General features: G+C 41.7%; 1 protein-coding gene across 2 annotated transcripts in view; it reads right to left on the reverse strand.

Annotated features, from left to right (window-relative positions):
* Positions 1 to 15,251, reverse strand: part of acsl6 (acyl-CoA synthetase long chain family member 6) — a 26,427-nt gene extending 11,176 nt beyond the window's left edge. Inside the window, exons 1-9 of one of the 2 annotated variants that reach the window (XM_051093051.1) lie at positions 14,845 to 15,251; positions 4,348 to 4,568; positions 3,232 to 3,346; positions 2,776 to 2,840; positions 1,792 to 1,893; positions 1,615 to 1,714; positions 1,189 to 1,367; positions 516 to 548; positions 84 to 135 (exon numbers count right to left, since the gene is read on the reverse strand). In XM_051093051.1, coding sequence (XP_050949008.1) covers positions 84 to 135; positions 516 to 548; positions 1,189 to 1,367; positions 1,615 to 1,714; positions 1,792 to 1,893; positions 2,776 to 2,840; positions 3,232 to 3,346; positions 4,348 to 4,568; positions 14,845 to 14,890 — 913 coding nt within the window. In that variant the 5' untranslated portion in view covers positions 14,891 to 15,251. Of the gene's footprint in view, positions 1 to 83; positions 136 to 515; positions 549 to 1,188; positions 1,368 to 1,614; positions 1,715 to 1,791; positions 1,894 to 2,775; positions 2,841 to 3,231; positions 3,347 to 4,347; positions 4,569 to 5,464; positions 5,582 to 14,844 lie in introns of those variants that run through there. The other variant, XM_051093053.1, reaches the window with a different exon arrangement.
* Between the last annotated feature and the right edge of the window lie 2,336 nt (positions 15,252 to 17,587).

The following is a 17,587-nucleotide window of genomic DNA, read 5'->3' on the forward strand; positions in this document are numbered from 1 at the left end:
ATTTACTACCTCTCATAAACTGTTCAGTTAAAAACTTGTTTTTTGTAGGCAGTTTGTTTTGATTGAGCTCTGTGTCGACTAACCTGTGGTTCCGCTGGTGAAGCAGACGATGGACAGGTCATCTGGATCGGGTGGCTAAACGAACACACGAACACACGTCATTAAGGTCAGACGACAGAGTGAATCTCAGCGACATTTACATTTGCATTTATGCATTTCACCTGAGCAAAACTACAGTCTGATCACTGGACGGCCGCTCCAGTCAGTGAATCAACAACATTTGTGACAAATAACAGTGGCACTGCTTTCATATACCAACAGAGCTACTTTTGGTTAAATCTGGTAGGAACTGCAGGTATTTCTACAGCGTGTGCTTTTAACACATTTCATAGGATGTTTGTCAAAGAACTTTTGTAAGGAATTCATTGCCTTTAGTGTCATATCTCTCACCATATGACGAGCACAGTGTGTTATGTGACTAAAAAGTGCTGATGAAACACCAGCTGCACACTTACCACAGGTTTCCTGTAGTGCTCTCGACCCAGAGCCTAAAAACAACAACGAGATGTCAACAAACAACATCCTGAGACATTAGTCATAGGCCCACACTTAGATTCACTGTACACTCTCATGTGCTCTCTAGCGCGTTTAGCGATCGCGTCGCCCACGCGTGAATGCCGCTGACGTAAAGAGCCTATGGGACAAGCCGAGGCCTGCCGCCTTCAGGAATGCTTTCTTCTTTCAGACCGATCGTCAGATACGCTTCAGAGGAAAACAAGCCTCAGATTCGCTCTGGAGCATCAGCCCCGTCCTTCCGCTGGACTCACAGTCAGAGAATGGACAACCAGCCCATTTCTTACCAGTCATTCTCCTTCTAGTGGCTCCAAACCCACATCATTTCAGTCTTTGTCTGAATTTTAGGTGAATTTCCTGTCCACTCTCTTCAGTGCAGTGAAACTGAATGAGGACAGTTCTTAGCGATTAAAATAAGAAATATGACTTCAGCTTACATTTTTTATCTGTTTTAGCTTATTTTAGCTTATTGCCTTATTGTAAGTCATTTTTAAGCCATGCCGTTGACCCCTGGACGTGTGCTGAGGCTCCGAGTGGGTCCCGGACCCCTGCTGAAGAACCGCTGATCTGATCTGAAGGCTAAACACATCTGCTGTGGACACACACACTTCTCACCTCCACATCTCTGAGGGCCCAGATGTGAACGCTGCACTTCTGAGCTTCTTCTAGCAGCTGAGCGTCGAACGCGTCCATGAGGATGATGGTCTTCAGACCCGGCGTCTCTCCTCTCTGAACATTCTCCAGGAGCACCGTGGCTTTCTCCGGTTTATCACAGATCACTGTGGAGATTTCAGCTGAAACACAGAATGCTCACCGTCAAACAGGGACAGCGACATAGGTACATTTTTTAAAATAAAGGTCCTTTTTCGGCATCTGTACGGTTCCACCAAGAACCTTTAACATCCGTGGAGCCACTGAAGGTTCTTTATCGTGGAAAAGAATGACTAAAAAAAACAAAATGGTTCTTCTATGGCATCACTGCACTAAAACCCTTTGGAATCTTTGTTTTCAGAGTGGAGAGACGACCGGACGAGGCCTCACCTGTGTTTATAATATAGCGAATGGCGTCGGGTCCTAGCGTGTCGTACAGCGGCACCACCACCATTGAGTACGTGTAGCACGCCAGCTCAGAAATGATCCACTGCAAACGAAGAAGACTCGTGAGTTTCTGTTCACTGGCTCTGGCAGCTTCATGTTCTGCTGCTTGGGCTGTTTTACCTCAGGCCTGTTCTGTGCAAACACCCCGATGAACTGATCCGGATTGGGCTGACATCCCTGAGACAACAAACCAGAGCCCAAGTGCTCGGCCCGACTGAACACCTGCGGGAGACACGGACCGCATCAGCGCACGCAAACACGCTGTAATCGGGACCGCGTCGGTTCTAAAAAATCAAGATGGCCCCATCTCGAGTCTAATGCATTAATAAGTCATGAATTACTGTAATTTAAGTACTATTCTCTTAAAAAGATTAACCTTAATTTTACTGTAACTGAATTACAGTTACTTCTAAAGTAATTGCATAAAATACTGTACTTTAGAACTTTAGAACAATTCTATATAAAACAACAGTGGATTTAACAGCAAAATCTAACATCTAATGTTAAAATGCATGTTTTTCATGGTAACTTCTCCCTTTAAACACTTTGGTCGGTTCAAGAATAATTCATGCAGTTTCATATTATTCATTTGAAAGAATTAAAAGAGCAGTCCACTTGTGTTTTGTTCAACTGGACGAGGTTGATATGGGATTTAGAAAGCAATTAGTAATAGGTAATGCAATCATTTTTAGATCAAGTCATTAGTACGGTAACTTTACTACTACACTGCTGAAGATGTAAGTAGTAGCTAGTAACTAATTACTTTTACACAGGAACTCACCCAACACCGCTAACCAGACGGGATTTAAACTTTGTCCGCTGAAATCGTAAGTTTGGTTTAAAGGTGAATACAATGTAAAAACCCACAGCTGCTGCTCTTCAGATCATTTTCTGTTGTCTCCTTTTATGTAAGTAAATTTCTTGAGCTTATTTCAAAATATTAGATTGAAATCTCAAAAAAAAAACACCACACGTGCACCCGTCCCCAGAGCTTCAGGAAAGGGTTTGAAAGTGGACAGAATAGAAACAGGGTCGTGTGTACTTGTGATCTGATTGACCCAAACGCATCTGTAAATGCGTCGGGCCGCTCCTCTCCACACTCACCTCTTTGTAGGACAGCCATTTGTAGGGTTGATTGGGTAGTCTGGAGCCTAAAAAGGGTCCGTCACCTGCTCAGAAACAGCGGAGAGATGTCAGACTGTTTTCTCCATTGTAAGTGATTGAAATTGTAGAGTATTACTAATCACTATATTTACTCATACCAAACACTATATAACACACCTCTGCGTGTAATTGAACTGCTCAGTTAATGTCAGTAGTTTGTCAAAAATCTAATGTCAGTCAGAGCTACAGGCACGGACAGTCACTCGATCACGATATTCAGCTGCTGCGACACTGAGGCCTGCGCTGTGCAATTTACCCAAAATGCATCGCTTTTTGATCATCGCGTGATTTGCGTAACTCGGGATTCACACGTGCGTCACGCGCGGCGGCCGGTGCTGGGCCGAGTTCGCTCGTTCCCTGTTCGGTGCTGCGCGTGACGTGTGCAGATGCGCTCACCGGTGATGTGCAGACCTCGCCGGAACACCTCGTACATGGTCTTGGCGTCCTCGTGGTAGTACGAGAGCAGCGTGGAGCGGTCGCCCATCATGGACCGTCGAGCGCCGTCTTCCATCTGGAAAAGAGGAGGACGCTCTTCTGTAGATCCCATTTCAATCACCGTATGAAAGATACATTGCTGAATGGGTTGTGTAGTGCTTGTTTGCATTCGTGTTTGCATTCGTATTTGCATTCTGCCGGACCGCGTGCGACGCCCGTGCGCTCGCTTCGGTGCTTTTATCTGCCGCCATAATAGCATTGTTTCAAATCAAACATCAGTCTCCATGTGGACAGCTTTCAAGAGATTTATAGGTCGGTACTTGTATGTGGGAAATATTATCATTATATTATCGTCCTAAACCGTATTTGAAGAGCGATTATGGGAATATTTGAATGGTGACGATCTTATTGTTTTTAGGCCAGCTGCCGCGAACGTTTTGCTTATGCAAACCCTCGGGCCTGAGCCAGATTTGAAAAAACAGGACTTAGACAAAAGAGATCATCACAGGACAATATGAACCCGTCTAAACACGTACTCACGTTTAGTTTGATGATGAATCAATACAGGGATAAAAGCACAATGTTGGAGCTCAGTGAAAACAAAGTTACATGAAAACATCTTTTGTGTGAGTTTAGTTCATCAGCTGAATGCTTTACAATGATTAATAACTCATTTTCATGCATATATATCTGTGTGTGTGTGAATGGTATTTCATTTTATTTCAGTTAACAATTATTTAATATAAAAGTAACAATGTTTTATGGTTGTAGTTTTAATTAATGATAATTACCCAGTTTTTTCACTGGGAATATCAATATAAATTGATATAAAACTTTTCCAGGTCTAGGAATCACATGTTGTTGAGGAAATGAAATTCAAAAAGAAGCACGATCTGCTGTAATTTATTTTAAACCTTGCTTTGTCCTATTCTCAATAAAATAAAGTCATTTCGCAGCCCCTCAGAAGGTCCCGGGCCCCTGCTTGAGAAGCACCGCATAAGATCCAGAGGATTTTAAGTTCACAATTGTCATGTCACGTTCGATCGGTCGGCGGCGAACACCGGATCCGTGGCCTACCTGCACTTCCTGTGACTGGTGCCGGAGGTCGCAGGGCGGCACGACGGGCCGCGGGCGTGTGGCGATCCAGTAGGCCAGGACGGCGGTCAGGGCGCCCAGACCCAGCAGCGTGGAGGTGGGCAGAGAGCGAATGAACTGACCCAGATCATCCAGCTCAGGCAGCTGAAGACCCAGCAGCAGATCCCGAGACTGCATCTTCTCCATAAGCGTGGAGCTGAGCTCTGACACACACACAAACACATACACAGATCAGGTCTAACACACTTCATCATGCGTGTAGAAAGATAAATCTGAAAGCCCAAAGTCACAGTTTATCAACACAAACAGACAGCAGCGCTCCGCTTCTTCTGACGGCTTACACATTAACATACAGTCTGCCGTCTGACCCAAACGCCCCTGAACGTACACACACACACACACCGACTGCGGACACGGACTGCGCTCACCAAGGTCCTCTTCACTGTACTAAGTGGTGACCATCTTAAAGAGCTGCTTCTCCCTCTCAGCTAACAGGGAACGGCCCCATCACTGTCACGCTTTTAAAGGTTTTGTAAATGCTAGGACACAACATGTTGTTAGCTGGGCTGCTCTAACCCACAATAATTAGTTTTGTTGCTATAAATTAATGTATTTAGGTTGATTCGGTGATGTTTTCAAATGCAGGGTTAGCACTTTTTACTGGAGGCACCAGCTTTTCTCCGAGAGTCTGATGAGGACGTGCTGAATGTGAGCGTATCCCGTGTTTTGTATGGCATCTGTCCAGAGCTGAATCTGCAGCCACAGACGCCGAAATCATTTCAATCGAAAGATGATGAACTCTTGAAGAAAACACGTAAACCCAATCACAGCAGCTGCACCTCAGTCGGTCCATGCGTGTCGTGTGCGTTGCGTCGTGAACACGTGTGTGCAGCTGAACTCTGATAAACTGAGCTCCAGTGATTCTGTGCTTCATATGTGGACTTGATGTGTAAATGCTTTGAAAAACGCTTGACGTTAATCAACATCTCTGTCACCCGTGAGTCCACAGTCTCTGAGTACAGAGTACATATATATCACATAACCCCTGCTGTAAATCTGTGCGATCGGAGCGGCGTGGAGTAAAATCAGAGCAACTCACCAGTGTGGAGGAGCAGCGTGGTCTGATTCTCTCACACAGACGGGCGGATTAAAGTCCACACTATCAGCTCAGCTCTGTTTGATTTGATCAATCACTGCTGAATCTAAAACACACCTCTGTTCACCCTCACAAAAATCACATGAACGCTTATTCAAAGATCTACATGTGCTGTTTGCCGCAGGTTTGGCACACAAACGTAAGTTGATCTTCTCTTTGATAAATGGAGCCAATGAAATGATTTCAAGTGTCTAGAAGACCAATATTTGAAATGATAAATGAACCGACAATGATCCAATGCTGTGTTCTAAAACCCACTGAAGTGCCTTACTGCCACAGTCAAGACGTCTTATGAGACGTGCTCATTGAACCCGGTCATGATGGGCTTTATTTGCAATCACATGAAAATCTATTATAGTTGAAATTTATCTTAGATATCTTCAGAGTGCTTTTGACCCACTTACGTACGTAGTAGTAGTAAAGTAGTAGCTATGTTGAGAGATCTAGAATATGGTCTTGCATTAATATGTGCTTTATAAGTACTAATAAACAACCAATAATGGCATTAATATGCATGCTAACAAACAACTAGTTAACAGTGTTTCCTAATCTAAAGTGTTCCCAGTAATGCTTTGTCAATAACACAAATGCATCTTATGATTGTTTATGGCAACAAAACTGCTGATGTTTCTGTAGTAAGTATTGATCGTTTGTGGAGCCTTTTAAAGTCTATTTACTTGAAGCTTCCGTCCTATCCAGACTGTGTGACGGTGATTGAATGTACTCTGTGTGCTTTAAATGCACTCATAAATAACTGCACATAAGAAACACGCCACTGTAATACAGTAATTATGCTGGCAGACGGCACATCTTCCACTTATTCACAAGCAACGTACAAAGGCAGAAGGGTTTAATGTCTCGATGCACGTTATTATTTGATTCTGAAGATCTCTGGATCATCACGATTCTCCAGACGTCATCTGACTCTTGGGAATCGACAGACATTATCTGATGCAAGCGTACGCGTCGTTATCCAGACGGTCTGCTGATGCTCAAGTGTTCATTTATACGCTGTAGATTATCAAGAGATTATCAGCACTAAATATAGACCGTCTGCAGAATATGCAATATATTCTAATTCTGACCAAGCGATTTACTTTCTCCTCAACACATCAGTCGTTCATGCATATTCAAAGACTGCATGTTGAAATATATGATGATGATCTGTTCAGCATTAGACTGTATAACAGAACATTTAGTCTTTCTCATGCAGTTATAAAGACTTAAAGGGGTGCTATTATGCTTTTTTACTTTTTGAACTTTAGTCAGTGTGTGGTGTGTGTCTTTGGGCATAAAAAAGATCTACAATGTTACAAATGTCAAAGTCCACTGCAAAGGGAGATATTTCGGGGGTTTTTTAAAAAAAAACCCTTTTCAAAAAAATACAACGAACGGCTCCTTTGGACTACAACGTTTGTTTTCCACATGAAATGATGTCACAACGCGGTCCATTACAATATCATTCAATTAAATCGTAGGGAGGGTAGGGACGAGGTGGGGCATTAGCCTAAATTTAGCGATGCAGCGCGGAGAACCGCTTCAATGAGCCGCAGCGCGGCGGTATAAACACAAGCATTGACTAGAGTGGCCGCTTCAGAGCAGTAACGCGCCACAGACGTGTGCAGTGTGTGGTAAGAGATTTATTCATCATACAGCGTAGATAACGTTAGCTTCACATTTAACGCGAGTGTTTTTTAAACGCATAAACTTGCACTAGAATAGGCTAGGCTAATCAGTGATGATGTTCTTTAATAATGTTAGGCTGCTTTTAGTCTTATGCTGGAGCTGGTTTCGGGCAATGAAGCTCAGTATGTAAATAATTAAATAAATTAGCACAATAATATCATGTATTGGCGATCTCACAGGCTGACGATAAGACCCGACACTACTGTAGCGTATTACTTACTCACCCTCCATGCATCCTAGGTGTATATGACTTCCTTCTTTCAGACGAATGCAATCAGAGTTATATTAAAAATTATCCTGGCACTTCCAAGCTTTAGAACGCCATAGAAGGGGGCTTCTCTTCATCAGTCCAAAACAAGTCCAATAATGTGCATCCATCCATAATAAAAAAGTGCCTCACACGGCTCCGGGGGGTTAATAAAGGCCTCCTGTAGCGAATCGATGTGTTTTTGTAAGAAAAATATCCATATTTAAAACGTAAGAATCACTTTAATCTAGCTTGCGCTAACAGTTGTACACAGAATTTGCTTCTTTGACGAGGGGCGTGGCAGTGCTGAAACACCGTCTAAGCTCTTCGCCAATCGCAACGTAGTGGGACAGTTAACCAATCACAACACATTTCGTTTTTCGGAAGGCAGGCCTTCATTAAACCCGGATCTAATTCAGCCATTTGTGCCAGGCTGAGAGAAAAATATTGTAATAAAATGAAAATTATTTTTAAAAATTATGCATTTTTCGATCCATCAAGCATGAGAGCATGTTCTAGTACACCCCTAGTACATATCTAGTATTGCATAACACATAATTCTAATCACATGTGCTTTAGTATGTTAGTCAACACATCAGAATAAGTGTATTTCTTTATAGCACATCAAAAGATTATTAAAGGAGAAGTTCACTTCCAGAACAACAATTTACAGATAACGTACTCACCCCCTTGTCATCCAAGATTTTTTCATGTCTTTCTTTCTTCAGTCGTAAAAATTGTGTTTTTTTAGGAAAACATTTCAGGATTTTTCTCCATATAATGGACTGATATGGTGCCCTGAGTTTGAACTTCCAAAATTCAGTTTAAATGCGGCTTCAAACGATCACAAATGCGATTGTAAACAATCCCAGCCGAGGAAGAAGGGTCTTATCTAGCGAAACGATTATTTTTCATTAATCTCAAACTAATTTATACTGTAGATATTGCTATATTAACTATATACACTGAAAGAAGCTTTCATGGGTAGGTTAGAATATGATGCACTTTCACAACACTTTTCACTACTTTTACTTTTACTGAAAAGTTAAAAAAAAAAAAAAAAAAAAAAAAAAAAACCCTTTCTCTAGATCATTGTTTCTACATTAGTGATTCTTTTCAACTAACTTTTTTATTTATACCAAACAAGGCTGTAATCATGTCTACAATATTGGGGGGACCAATTGTTTTGAGGAAAACATAAATACCAGACCACTATGGTGACGCTATTTATTTAAAGAAACTAAATAAGTAAAGAATTTAAATGGATTTAGCGGAATAAATTAAAACAAAAAAAAAAAACCGGAAAATGAACAAGAATACGAATTTTTGTAAAGCAATCAATCTAAACTGCAAATAATACTTTTATTTTAAAATATGCACCTATTCAATTTCAGCTGTATTGTTGAAAATGCAAAACTGAAAAAGCAATAGCAACAAATGCAACTTTCATCGCACAAACTCTTAAGTTTTCAACTGAACTGTATAGCCTACATGCACTGAATGCACATTACGGAATGAGCGAGTTTTTTAAAACATTGACTCAACTGCTCGTGTAATTTCAGTGGTAGGCTATGATACATATTCATAAATTAAACTCCCCGTAACCCACAACCTCCCCGTGATAGCGCGCAAATATTTCTGCCCGTTTTCACTCGTTGTCAGCCTCGATCTGCTTTTCTGCAACAGACTGAATCCTCCACGTGAATTCAGCGCACCTTGCATTCAGCTAATAAGAGAAAAATGCAGCAATTTTATGGTGTTATTTTATTATTGTTGGGGCAGTCTCCACCTATATCTTAACTTCTCAAAATACAGATTGGTTTTAATCACTGCACAAAAAATTGACGCAATCTTTATCGTGTTCAGTTCATTCACAGCAGCAGCGTTCACTACACAAGACACATACACACACACACAGCGTACACGGCTGCTCTTATAAACCATTATTTTATAAACTCATTACCTTATAAACTCATTTTTACATTTGTCAAATTTTATTCGGACTGTCTAACAGCTTTGCACTGCAGAAATTATTGCATTTTTTTTGTACAAAACAGAAAATCTGATGCTTATTTTAAAGGGCACCTATTATGCCCCTTTTCACAAGATGTAATATTAATCTTACGGTTCTCCTGAATGTGCATGTGAAGTTTCAGATCCAAATACAATACAGATCGTTTATAACGTGTTGAAAAGTGTCATTTTTGGGGCGGTTTTAGGGGTGTGTTCCCTTACATGAAAATGAGCTGCAACTTCTCACCCAACTCCAGAAGGGGGCAGAGCCTAGACGTCTCTGTTTTGCGTATGGCAATAAATGAGCGAGCGGGAGAGGACACATAATTTTATTGAACTTAAATGGAACAAATACACGATTTCTTACCAAGAGTTACTGATCAGTGAATCAAAGCGCGCAATCAGTGACCGCGTGCAGTCGCGTTCTTATGTGCGCCGTTTTACCGGTTTCACTTTCACTTTCAAAATCTACCACGTTTAGCAAGGAGGGGAGAGGATGGACGGGGGCACGGCCCGTGAATGCCCCCCGCTATGGCGCGACACCTGTCCTGCTTGATGCAAAGTAATCTGTTTAACGTGTTTACAAAGCAGAATTTTGATTTTGTTCGGTTTATAGAAAGGTTTATCCCACCCCTCTCAACCCAATCACAATTTCATTCAGTTTGAGCATTTTTATTCCAATTAAGGTGTTTATATGGAGCATTTTCATTCGGATGGGACTTTTAAACCAATTACACAATGCTCCATGTAAACGCACCTAGTGAGTGCCAATGAATAGAACATAACTGCAGTAATCTGTTAGATGATCTTACAAAACTTTTAGCTTCACGTTTTTCTTGTTAAATCTAATAAATGTATAAATAGTCAATGAACAAAATAAACTCTGTACCTTACTGTTTTTTGTTATATTCGTCAAGTAATCCATGAACATTTGCATAATGTGATTACTTCCTTTACAAAAAGATATATAAATAACCTCTTACAAACATTTGATACACATTTGAACCAAATCGTAGCTGTGCTTAGACTTATAGAATATTTAGTAAAAGTCCTAAAAAGCCTCAATAGACATTTACAGCAGAAACACTAACATCCTTGAATGTTTTGTGATCATGAAACAGAGGAAGGGTTTTCCTGACGGGACACTCCTTTCGGCACAGCCAAAAGACGGCTGCTGATATGGTAATGCATGCCTGTCAGTCAACAGTGGTGGGCGGGGCTACCGAAATATGACGTCATTTTGTGGACAGGCTCCAAAGTGCTTGTTTTTTGAGCCTGGTTTGAATTTACAAAGATTGAAAAAGTCTGGATGTATTTTTATCATTCTAGGATGGCTGTGTGCACACAAATCCAACACACATTTCTGTCCAAACACCTTCTAAAAGTGGATTTTGCATAATAGGTCCCCTTTAAAAAGACACCATTAACATTAAGGTCTTTAGAACTGTCAATTAAGTAAACTAACTGAATTAAGCAGTGACTAATAAAATTAAGAATATTATTTTTATCTTCAGTGAAAATGCTACTGTCATATTATTACCAATTTAGCGTTTGTCCATGGTAAAATCAAAACCCCAAAATGAGTAAACCGACCTTCATTAAGTAACATTTTGGCTGAAGTCTAAATACACTGATCAAGTATAATATGGTCTTTTGCCTTCTTTGTTGTTGTTGTTGTTGTTTTTAGGAAAAGATGTATTTTTGGTTAATAAAATTTGAACCAAACCATAAATATAACTTGAGGAAAATGATCAGTTTGACTGTAACAGTTGAGAGTATTTTTTACGTTAGTGTAAATTATTGTGTCCAGTGTGAGAGAGACACATTACAAAAGCAATGACAGCGAGAGAAAACGGAGAGAAAATACTACTGTTTAATGTTTGACTCTGGATATTGAATCCCACATAAGTCAGCTGAAACAACCAGGCTGATCTGAACCACAATAAACAGACTGACTGATCGAATCATTTCCAGAATCCCACAGCGGCTGCGTTGTAATTTGACAGCACTCAGTGATCAGTGTGCTCTCTGTCACACACATCGTTTCTGTACTCTAGTCTTTAGATGAACTTCTCCATGTATGTTCCACAAATGGACTTTCAGAGCCTTATATAGCTTGTGAACAGTGACGATTGGCTGCTGTCCATCATGAGGGCGGGATCTGGAGAGTAAGGCTCCGCCCCCTACCCCGCCCCCACAAAGGCATCACTAGCAATTAGCTTGCGCTGTCACAAGAGATTACGGCCTATTAGTCCAGAAAACAGATGGACAGGAGTAACCCCTGCTTTCCATTGGCTATTTAAAGTCTGTCCACCTTTCCCTCCTTACAGGCACTGACATCCTGAAGACACTTCCTCTCCTGTTAAAAATGCCACTGTTGGCTTAAAAAGATATTTCTACCTGGATTAACCCTCTTTTTTATATAAATCAACATATTTAGGCTGATTCAGTGATGTTAAATAATAAGCAGTTGTTTTAGATGTTCCCATTCTTTTCAGCGTGAGAAAGAACATGTGTGACTGTGTGATTAATAATTAGTGACACTTTACAATCAGGTTTCATTAGTTCTATGAATCTCAGTTCACGTTAATCGCAGCATTTACTCATTCAAAAGTTTGAACTATAGCATAAACAAACACCTCACAATTACATTTTATTAACTAACATTAACAAACTTTAGGAGAAAATGCTCTCTACTATTTTAGGGTAACTGACATTACTGTATGCTGACAGAAATAGTCAAAAAAAGTCAAAAATACTATTTACAGCACTCAACCTAAATGCACTCATTTATACCAATAAAAGTAGTTTTTATGGGTTAGAAACAGATCGCCACTTCATACAGTCTGCAGAGAGCAAGAAAGAATCAAGAATCACAGTGAGGTTATTTTAGTGGCCATACACACACACTGATGGGTTTGAGCCGTTAATATTAATGCACTGCAGTTACTGCATTCAAGGGCATTTTTGGTACATGAGTTGAGACTGAAGCAAAACCAGTTAAGAAGCGTCGATCGTTCGTATAATGAGAGAGCAGCACGGCATCACTCCAATGCGAATATTAAAGCCCTGCCACTGGCCAGCCGCTAGCCGTGTGCTGTTCGTCAGCCTGTGATTACTGAAACGCAGAACCTCACGGCCGCCGTATCACACCACCCTCAGCAGATGCGGCTCCGCTCAGCCCCTCCCTCCCCCTCCATCCCATAATCCACTGCTCTCCGTCTACCCTTGACTACACGATACGCAGTCTTAGCTTACAGCTCACAGACACACCGGCTGAGAGATACAGAACACATTAAAAATCAAACACGACCTGCCAGGAGCCAAGGCAATCACATCTGCACCAGTGTACATCTAATCAACTGCTGTTTTAGTTAACATCACTGAATCAACATCAATACACTCATTTATACAAACAAAATTAAACGTTTGGGTTAAATAGCTCTATAAGGTAACAAATGCCTGTTAACACTTTTAAGTGCAGAAGAACGAAAAAGCACAGTTGTTGCCTTGATTTTTTTTGGTGTAACCTCAGAGCAATTCATTCATATTAAATCACATTTTCTAGTCTCCTTCTACCTGAATAAAGCCAGATGTCAGCACATTTTGATAACCAGCATGAGAGAAAACCAAACAACTAGTGCTTCCAGCCTCACACATGACCTAACCAACTAACCCAGCGGGCACAAGACGCCCTATTTACTCAGCACATTTATTCTGCTCACTAAGCAACATTTCAATTGTCCACACAATCATAAAAATCAATCTTCCTCATTCAACGTGCCGCAAAACCCCGCGAGATGGGCTGCGGTTAAACCGCCCGACATGTAGACACACATGACTGCTGCCAAAAGAGGATCTGAATGTTTCTGTAACATTCCTATAAATGGCCAGCTCTCTGTGCCCTGCTGTAAAGCGGAAGTGCTGGAGACGATTGAGCAATGGACTCAGAGACTCCCACGACCTGCTTTCAGTAGTCTTGTGGTTCAAGATAAATCTCCTGTAATAGCTTTTTTCATTTCTTTCAGTATGCATACTGATCTGATAAGGACTGAGCATGTTAAATGAGGTTGTCCTGTACACTAATTAAAGTTAGTTATCAAACCTGCACTAAAACAAAAAGAACATCTAAATGAACTGGTTTTATTCAAGCCAAAAAACATGTTGAAGAATGGTAGCCATTGACTTTCACTGATTTTTTTCCATACTTTGGAAGTCATTGGCTACCGTCATCTGTCCGTTTCTTTAACTCCTACAGGAATAATCTGAGGAAAGTAAATGATGACAAAATCCTATGACTTTAATGGTAGCAATTTCAGGTTGCCACTTTTTAGAGTGAGTGCAGTGCGTCACATAGTAAGCCTAAATCTTTAAATTATAGAGGACGGGGTGAAAGATCAGGTTCACCTCAGTCTCTCATCAAACTGGACTCGCTGCATAATTCATACGCGTGCAGCACATGGCAGCTGAGCGGCTCGGGTTTGGACGCGGTGAGCTCTGGGTGTCTGCGCGCTCTTCGTTAGCACATGGACATGAAAGATGCATGAGGTGAAGGTGACACTGTAAAGAACATGTCACCTTTAGATGCTGCCTGGAGTTTCGAGACCAAACCAAAACCAAAAGGCGTAACCTTGCAACCACAATGCAACTGAAACTCATAAAAATGGAGAAATGATTGTGCTAGAGCATGTCACTGGATTCTGCACCCATACACTGACAGTGATCAAGTACTTTTCCTTGAATTCGACGGGGCCCTGGCTGCAGAACCCTGGGCAGTGCGCTATCCGCTCAGCTGGGTGGAGTGAGGCGCGGTGACGTTTCAGAACCCCCTCGCTGGACAGCTCCCACCAATCGGTTGCGGCGCTCTCGCCGTGACGTCACCGGTCTCTGCGTAGTACAATGAAGCACGACACCGGCAAACTAGCCGTTTTAAACCATGTCCCATAAAACGCGGCCCGTGCACGAACATAACCCATATATGCAACCGTAAGTGTCCCGCGTCTCTGTTCTACATCATTCACACGTACAGAGAGTCACTGTCACGCAGTAACGCGTCGCACGAGATCTTCAGCGTTTTATGCCGCATAACGCAAAAACATCACCATCAGCAACTTAGGCGCGTTCTCGCTACGAGAACGCTCATGAACGTTAAATCGGCGGCGAATGTGAACACAACCGCGTTTCTCCTGGCAGTATTAAGGATAGGACGGAGAAGTCGTGCTGCAGAGGCCCTAAAGCTTCGAGACTCTCAAATAATTTGAATGAACGAGCATCTGATCATGTCCGGCTCTTTCAGCCTGTGTTTCGTCATCCTACCGAGCGATAGCGTGTTCCGCTGACGATGCTTTACCTGCAGAGCGAGCCGAGGAAAACTCACCTAGTACAACCCAGACAGAGCCGGCGACTAAAGCGAAGGCGAGCATGTCTCAGTCATTGGGAGAGATGTCGCAGCGTTCATCTGTCCTGCATGGAGCCGAGCTGAGGCGCACAGATGACGGGAGAGATGCTGCTGCTGCCGCTCCACCGGCCCGGAGAAAGAGAGAATGAACGACAGGTCTGCTGCGGCTCACCTCCTGTCTCCTCCCTCACCGTGATGATGAGGAGGAGGATGCACCTATGAGGGCTGGAGATGCTGCGGGCTGATTCCCAACGTCATGTGTGAACACAGCGATCTATAAAACCAGGCTTTTATCGTCAGGAGCCGATTTTTTTTATCGCGTGTGTGACTTCAATCACATCATTACTTTTGGTTGAATTTTTAAAGAAGACCACTACTAGAAACGCAATGGTGTGAGAGTACGATTTTTTTTTTGTTTGTTTTTTGGATGAACTGTTATCTTATGACGCTCGGTCTATCTTTTGCTCCATCAGCCATTCACCAATTCTCAAGGGAACAGCGCATCACGTGACACTCAGGCTCCTCCTCCCTGTTTAACCTTGAATCGCTCTCCTTCTCCACGCGCCACATCCAGCCACAGCGGGTCACGTGACGCGTTCAAAGATCAAAGTTTCCAGACGTGTGTTTGGAGCATGCTGGGATGCTTCATCACATAATAGTGCTGCTTAGACACTTTCTCCTCACTTGTTGGCTAAAATCACAGAGGAATCTGAAAGAGGTGGAGATTTGTGGCAGGTGTCTGTCTGGAGAGAAGGACAGGCTGGACAGTGACGCAGCTGCGTGGATTTGCCACTCAATCCAATGTCACCGAGCTGTCAAAGCAGATGGCCGAGCGGAGATTTACTCAAGCCGCTCCTCTCTCCTTCATACAGCCTAGTGACACAGTGCGTGTCCGAGTCAGTTTCATACAGGTTGGTTGGGAAAAAAGTGAATCCATCATGTGCAACTAACAGTGCTTTAGAAACTAGTGCCATTCCAAATGCAGGCCTTTTCTTGGCTAAAATTCCTTTTGCAGTGTTTTACTTAAAATGACAGCACGTCACACAGAACAATACAGCGGAGATCTCTACAGGTAGACACAATAATGTGTGAAACCTGATCAGAAGTTTAGTGCGAAAAAAGTCGACATGATGTGAGGAATCAGACACCAGTACAGTCTCTCAGATGATCAGTGTGTGTGTGTGTGTGTGTGTGTGTGTGTGTGAAGGCCACCGGTCGATCCCGGTCTCATTCTCATGCAGGAACGGCCACAAAAACATCTCTTCACCTTCATCTGAAATGTAAATAACATGAAAACCCTACAATATGGAAAATTGCTTCACCTTGACTACAGTAAAATATTCTGAACATTAATCTGTTAGGGGCAATTCTGCTCGAGTCCACAGGATTCAGGAACTATATCTGTTTAATTTGGCATGTGGGTTCTTGGGTTTGGGTTCAAGGGGCTGCAAAACCTAAACCTTTTTTTTTAATGAAAACACAAAAGATGTGGACATAACAATGCAAACAACACTAAAGGAATAGTTCAGCTCAAACTGAAAATGTGCTGAAAATTTACCCACCCTCAGGCCATCCAAGATTAGGATGAGTTTGTTTGTAGAAATGTGTCATTCCCATCCCTGTCTCACCAACGGATCCTCTGCGGTGAATGGGTGCCGCCAGAACAACTCCAAACAGCTGATAAAAACACCACAATAATCCACAAGTAATCCACACCACTCCAGACCATCAGTTTACATCTTGAGAAGACAAAGGATGAAACAAATCCACCATGAAGACATTTTTAACTAAAATACGAGTCCATAATCCATAATAACGCTTCCTCCGGTGAAAAAGTTCATCTCCTGTCGTCTCTCACATCAAAATCCAGCCACATATTTGTTCAGAGCTCTTTTGTCTTGTAAACGGTGCTTGATCTGTGCAGATTTCTCTCCTGATTCAGACCAGACCACTTTTTCACTGGAGGAAGTGTTATTATGGATCATGAACTTTTATTTAGAGGGGTAAAACTCTAGATTAGTGAACACTATCCACTATTAACTACACCAATCTAAAAAATGCTGGCTTGTTTTTTCAACTCAAATGCTGGGTAAGAACGCTGGGTTAATTTAACTCAATTTGGGTTAAAACTGGTCTTAATTTTAGGGCTGTCAAATGATTAATCATGATTAATCGCATACAAAATAAAAGTTTGAGTTTGCCTAATTTATGTGTGTGTACTGTGTGTAATTATTATGTATATATAAATACAAACACATTCATGTATATATTTAAGAAATATTTACAAGTATATGTATTTATTATAATTTTTATATAATTTATATTATCTATAAATAAAAATATTTTGTACATAAAAACATATTTCTCTTAAATATACACATTAGTTTGTGTGTATTTATATAAACATAATAATTCCACACAGTACACACACATACATTAGACAAACTCAAACTTTTATTTTGTATGCGATTAATCGCGATTAATCGTTTGACAGCCCTACTTAATTTAGGGCTCTCGCGGACCCGAGAGAGAGCAGGCACGTCGTGTTCACCGTACGTCAAAAAAGTGCGCCATCTTCTCAGCGTCTGCAGATGGAAGCGAGTGAAGGACGATTTTCGGTAAGTAAAGAGTAAAAATGTAAAGTCATCATTCATTATGTGTGTCCGGGAACGCGGGAAAAGTCGGAAAAGACTTTTATTGTAAAATACGCTGACGCGGTTTT

This window comes from Labeo rohita, chromosome 21 (genome assembly GCF_022985175.1).
Source record: "Labeo rohita strain BAU-BD-2019 chromosome 21, IGBB_LRoh.1.0, whole genome shotgun sequence".
Taxonomy (NCBI): domain Eukaryota; kingdom Metazoa; phylum Chordata; class Actinopteri; order Cypriniformes; family Cyprinidae; genus Labeo; species Labeo rohita.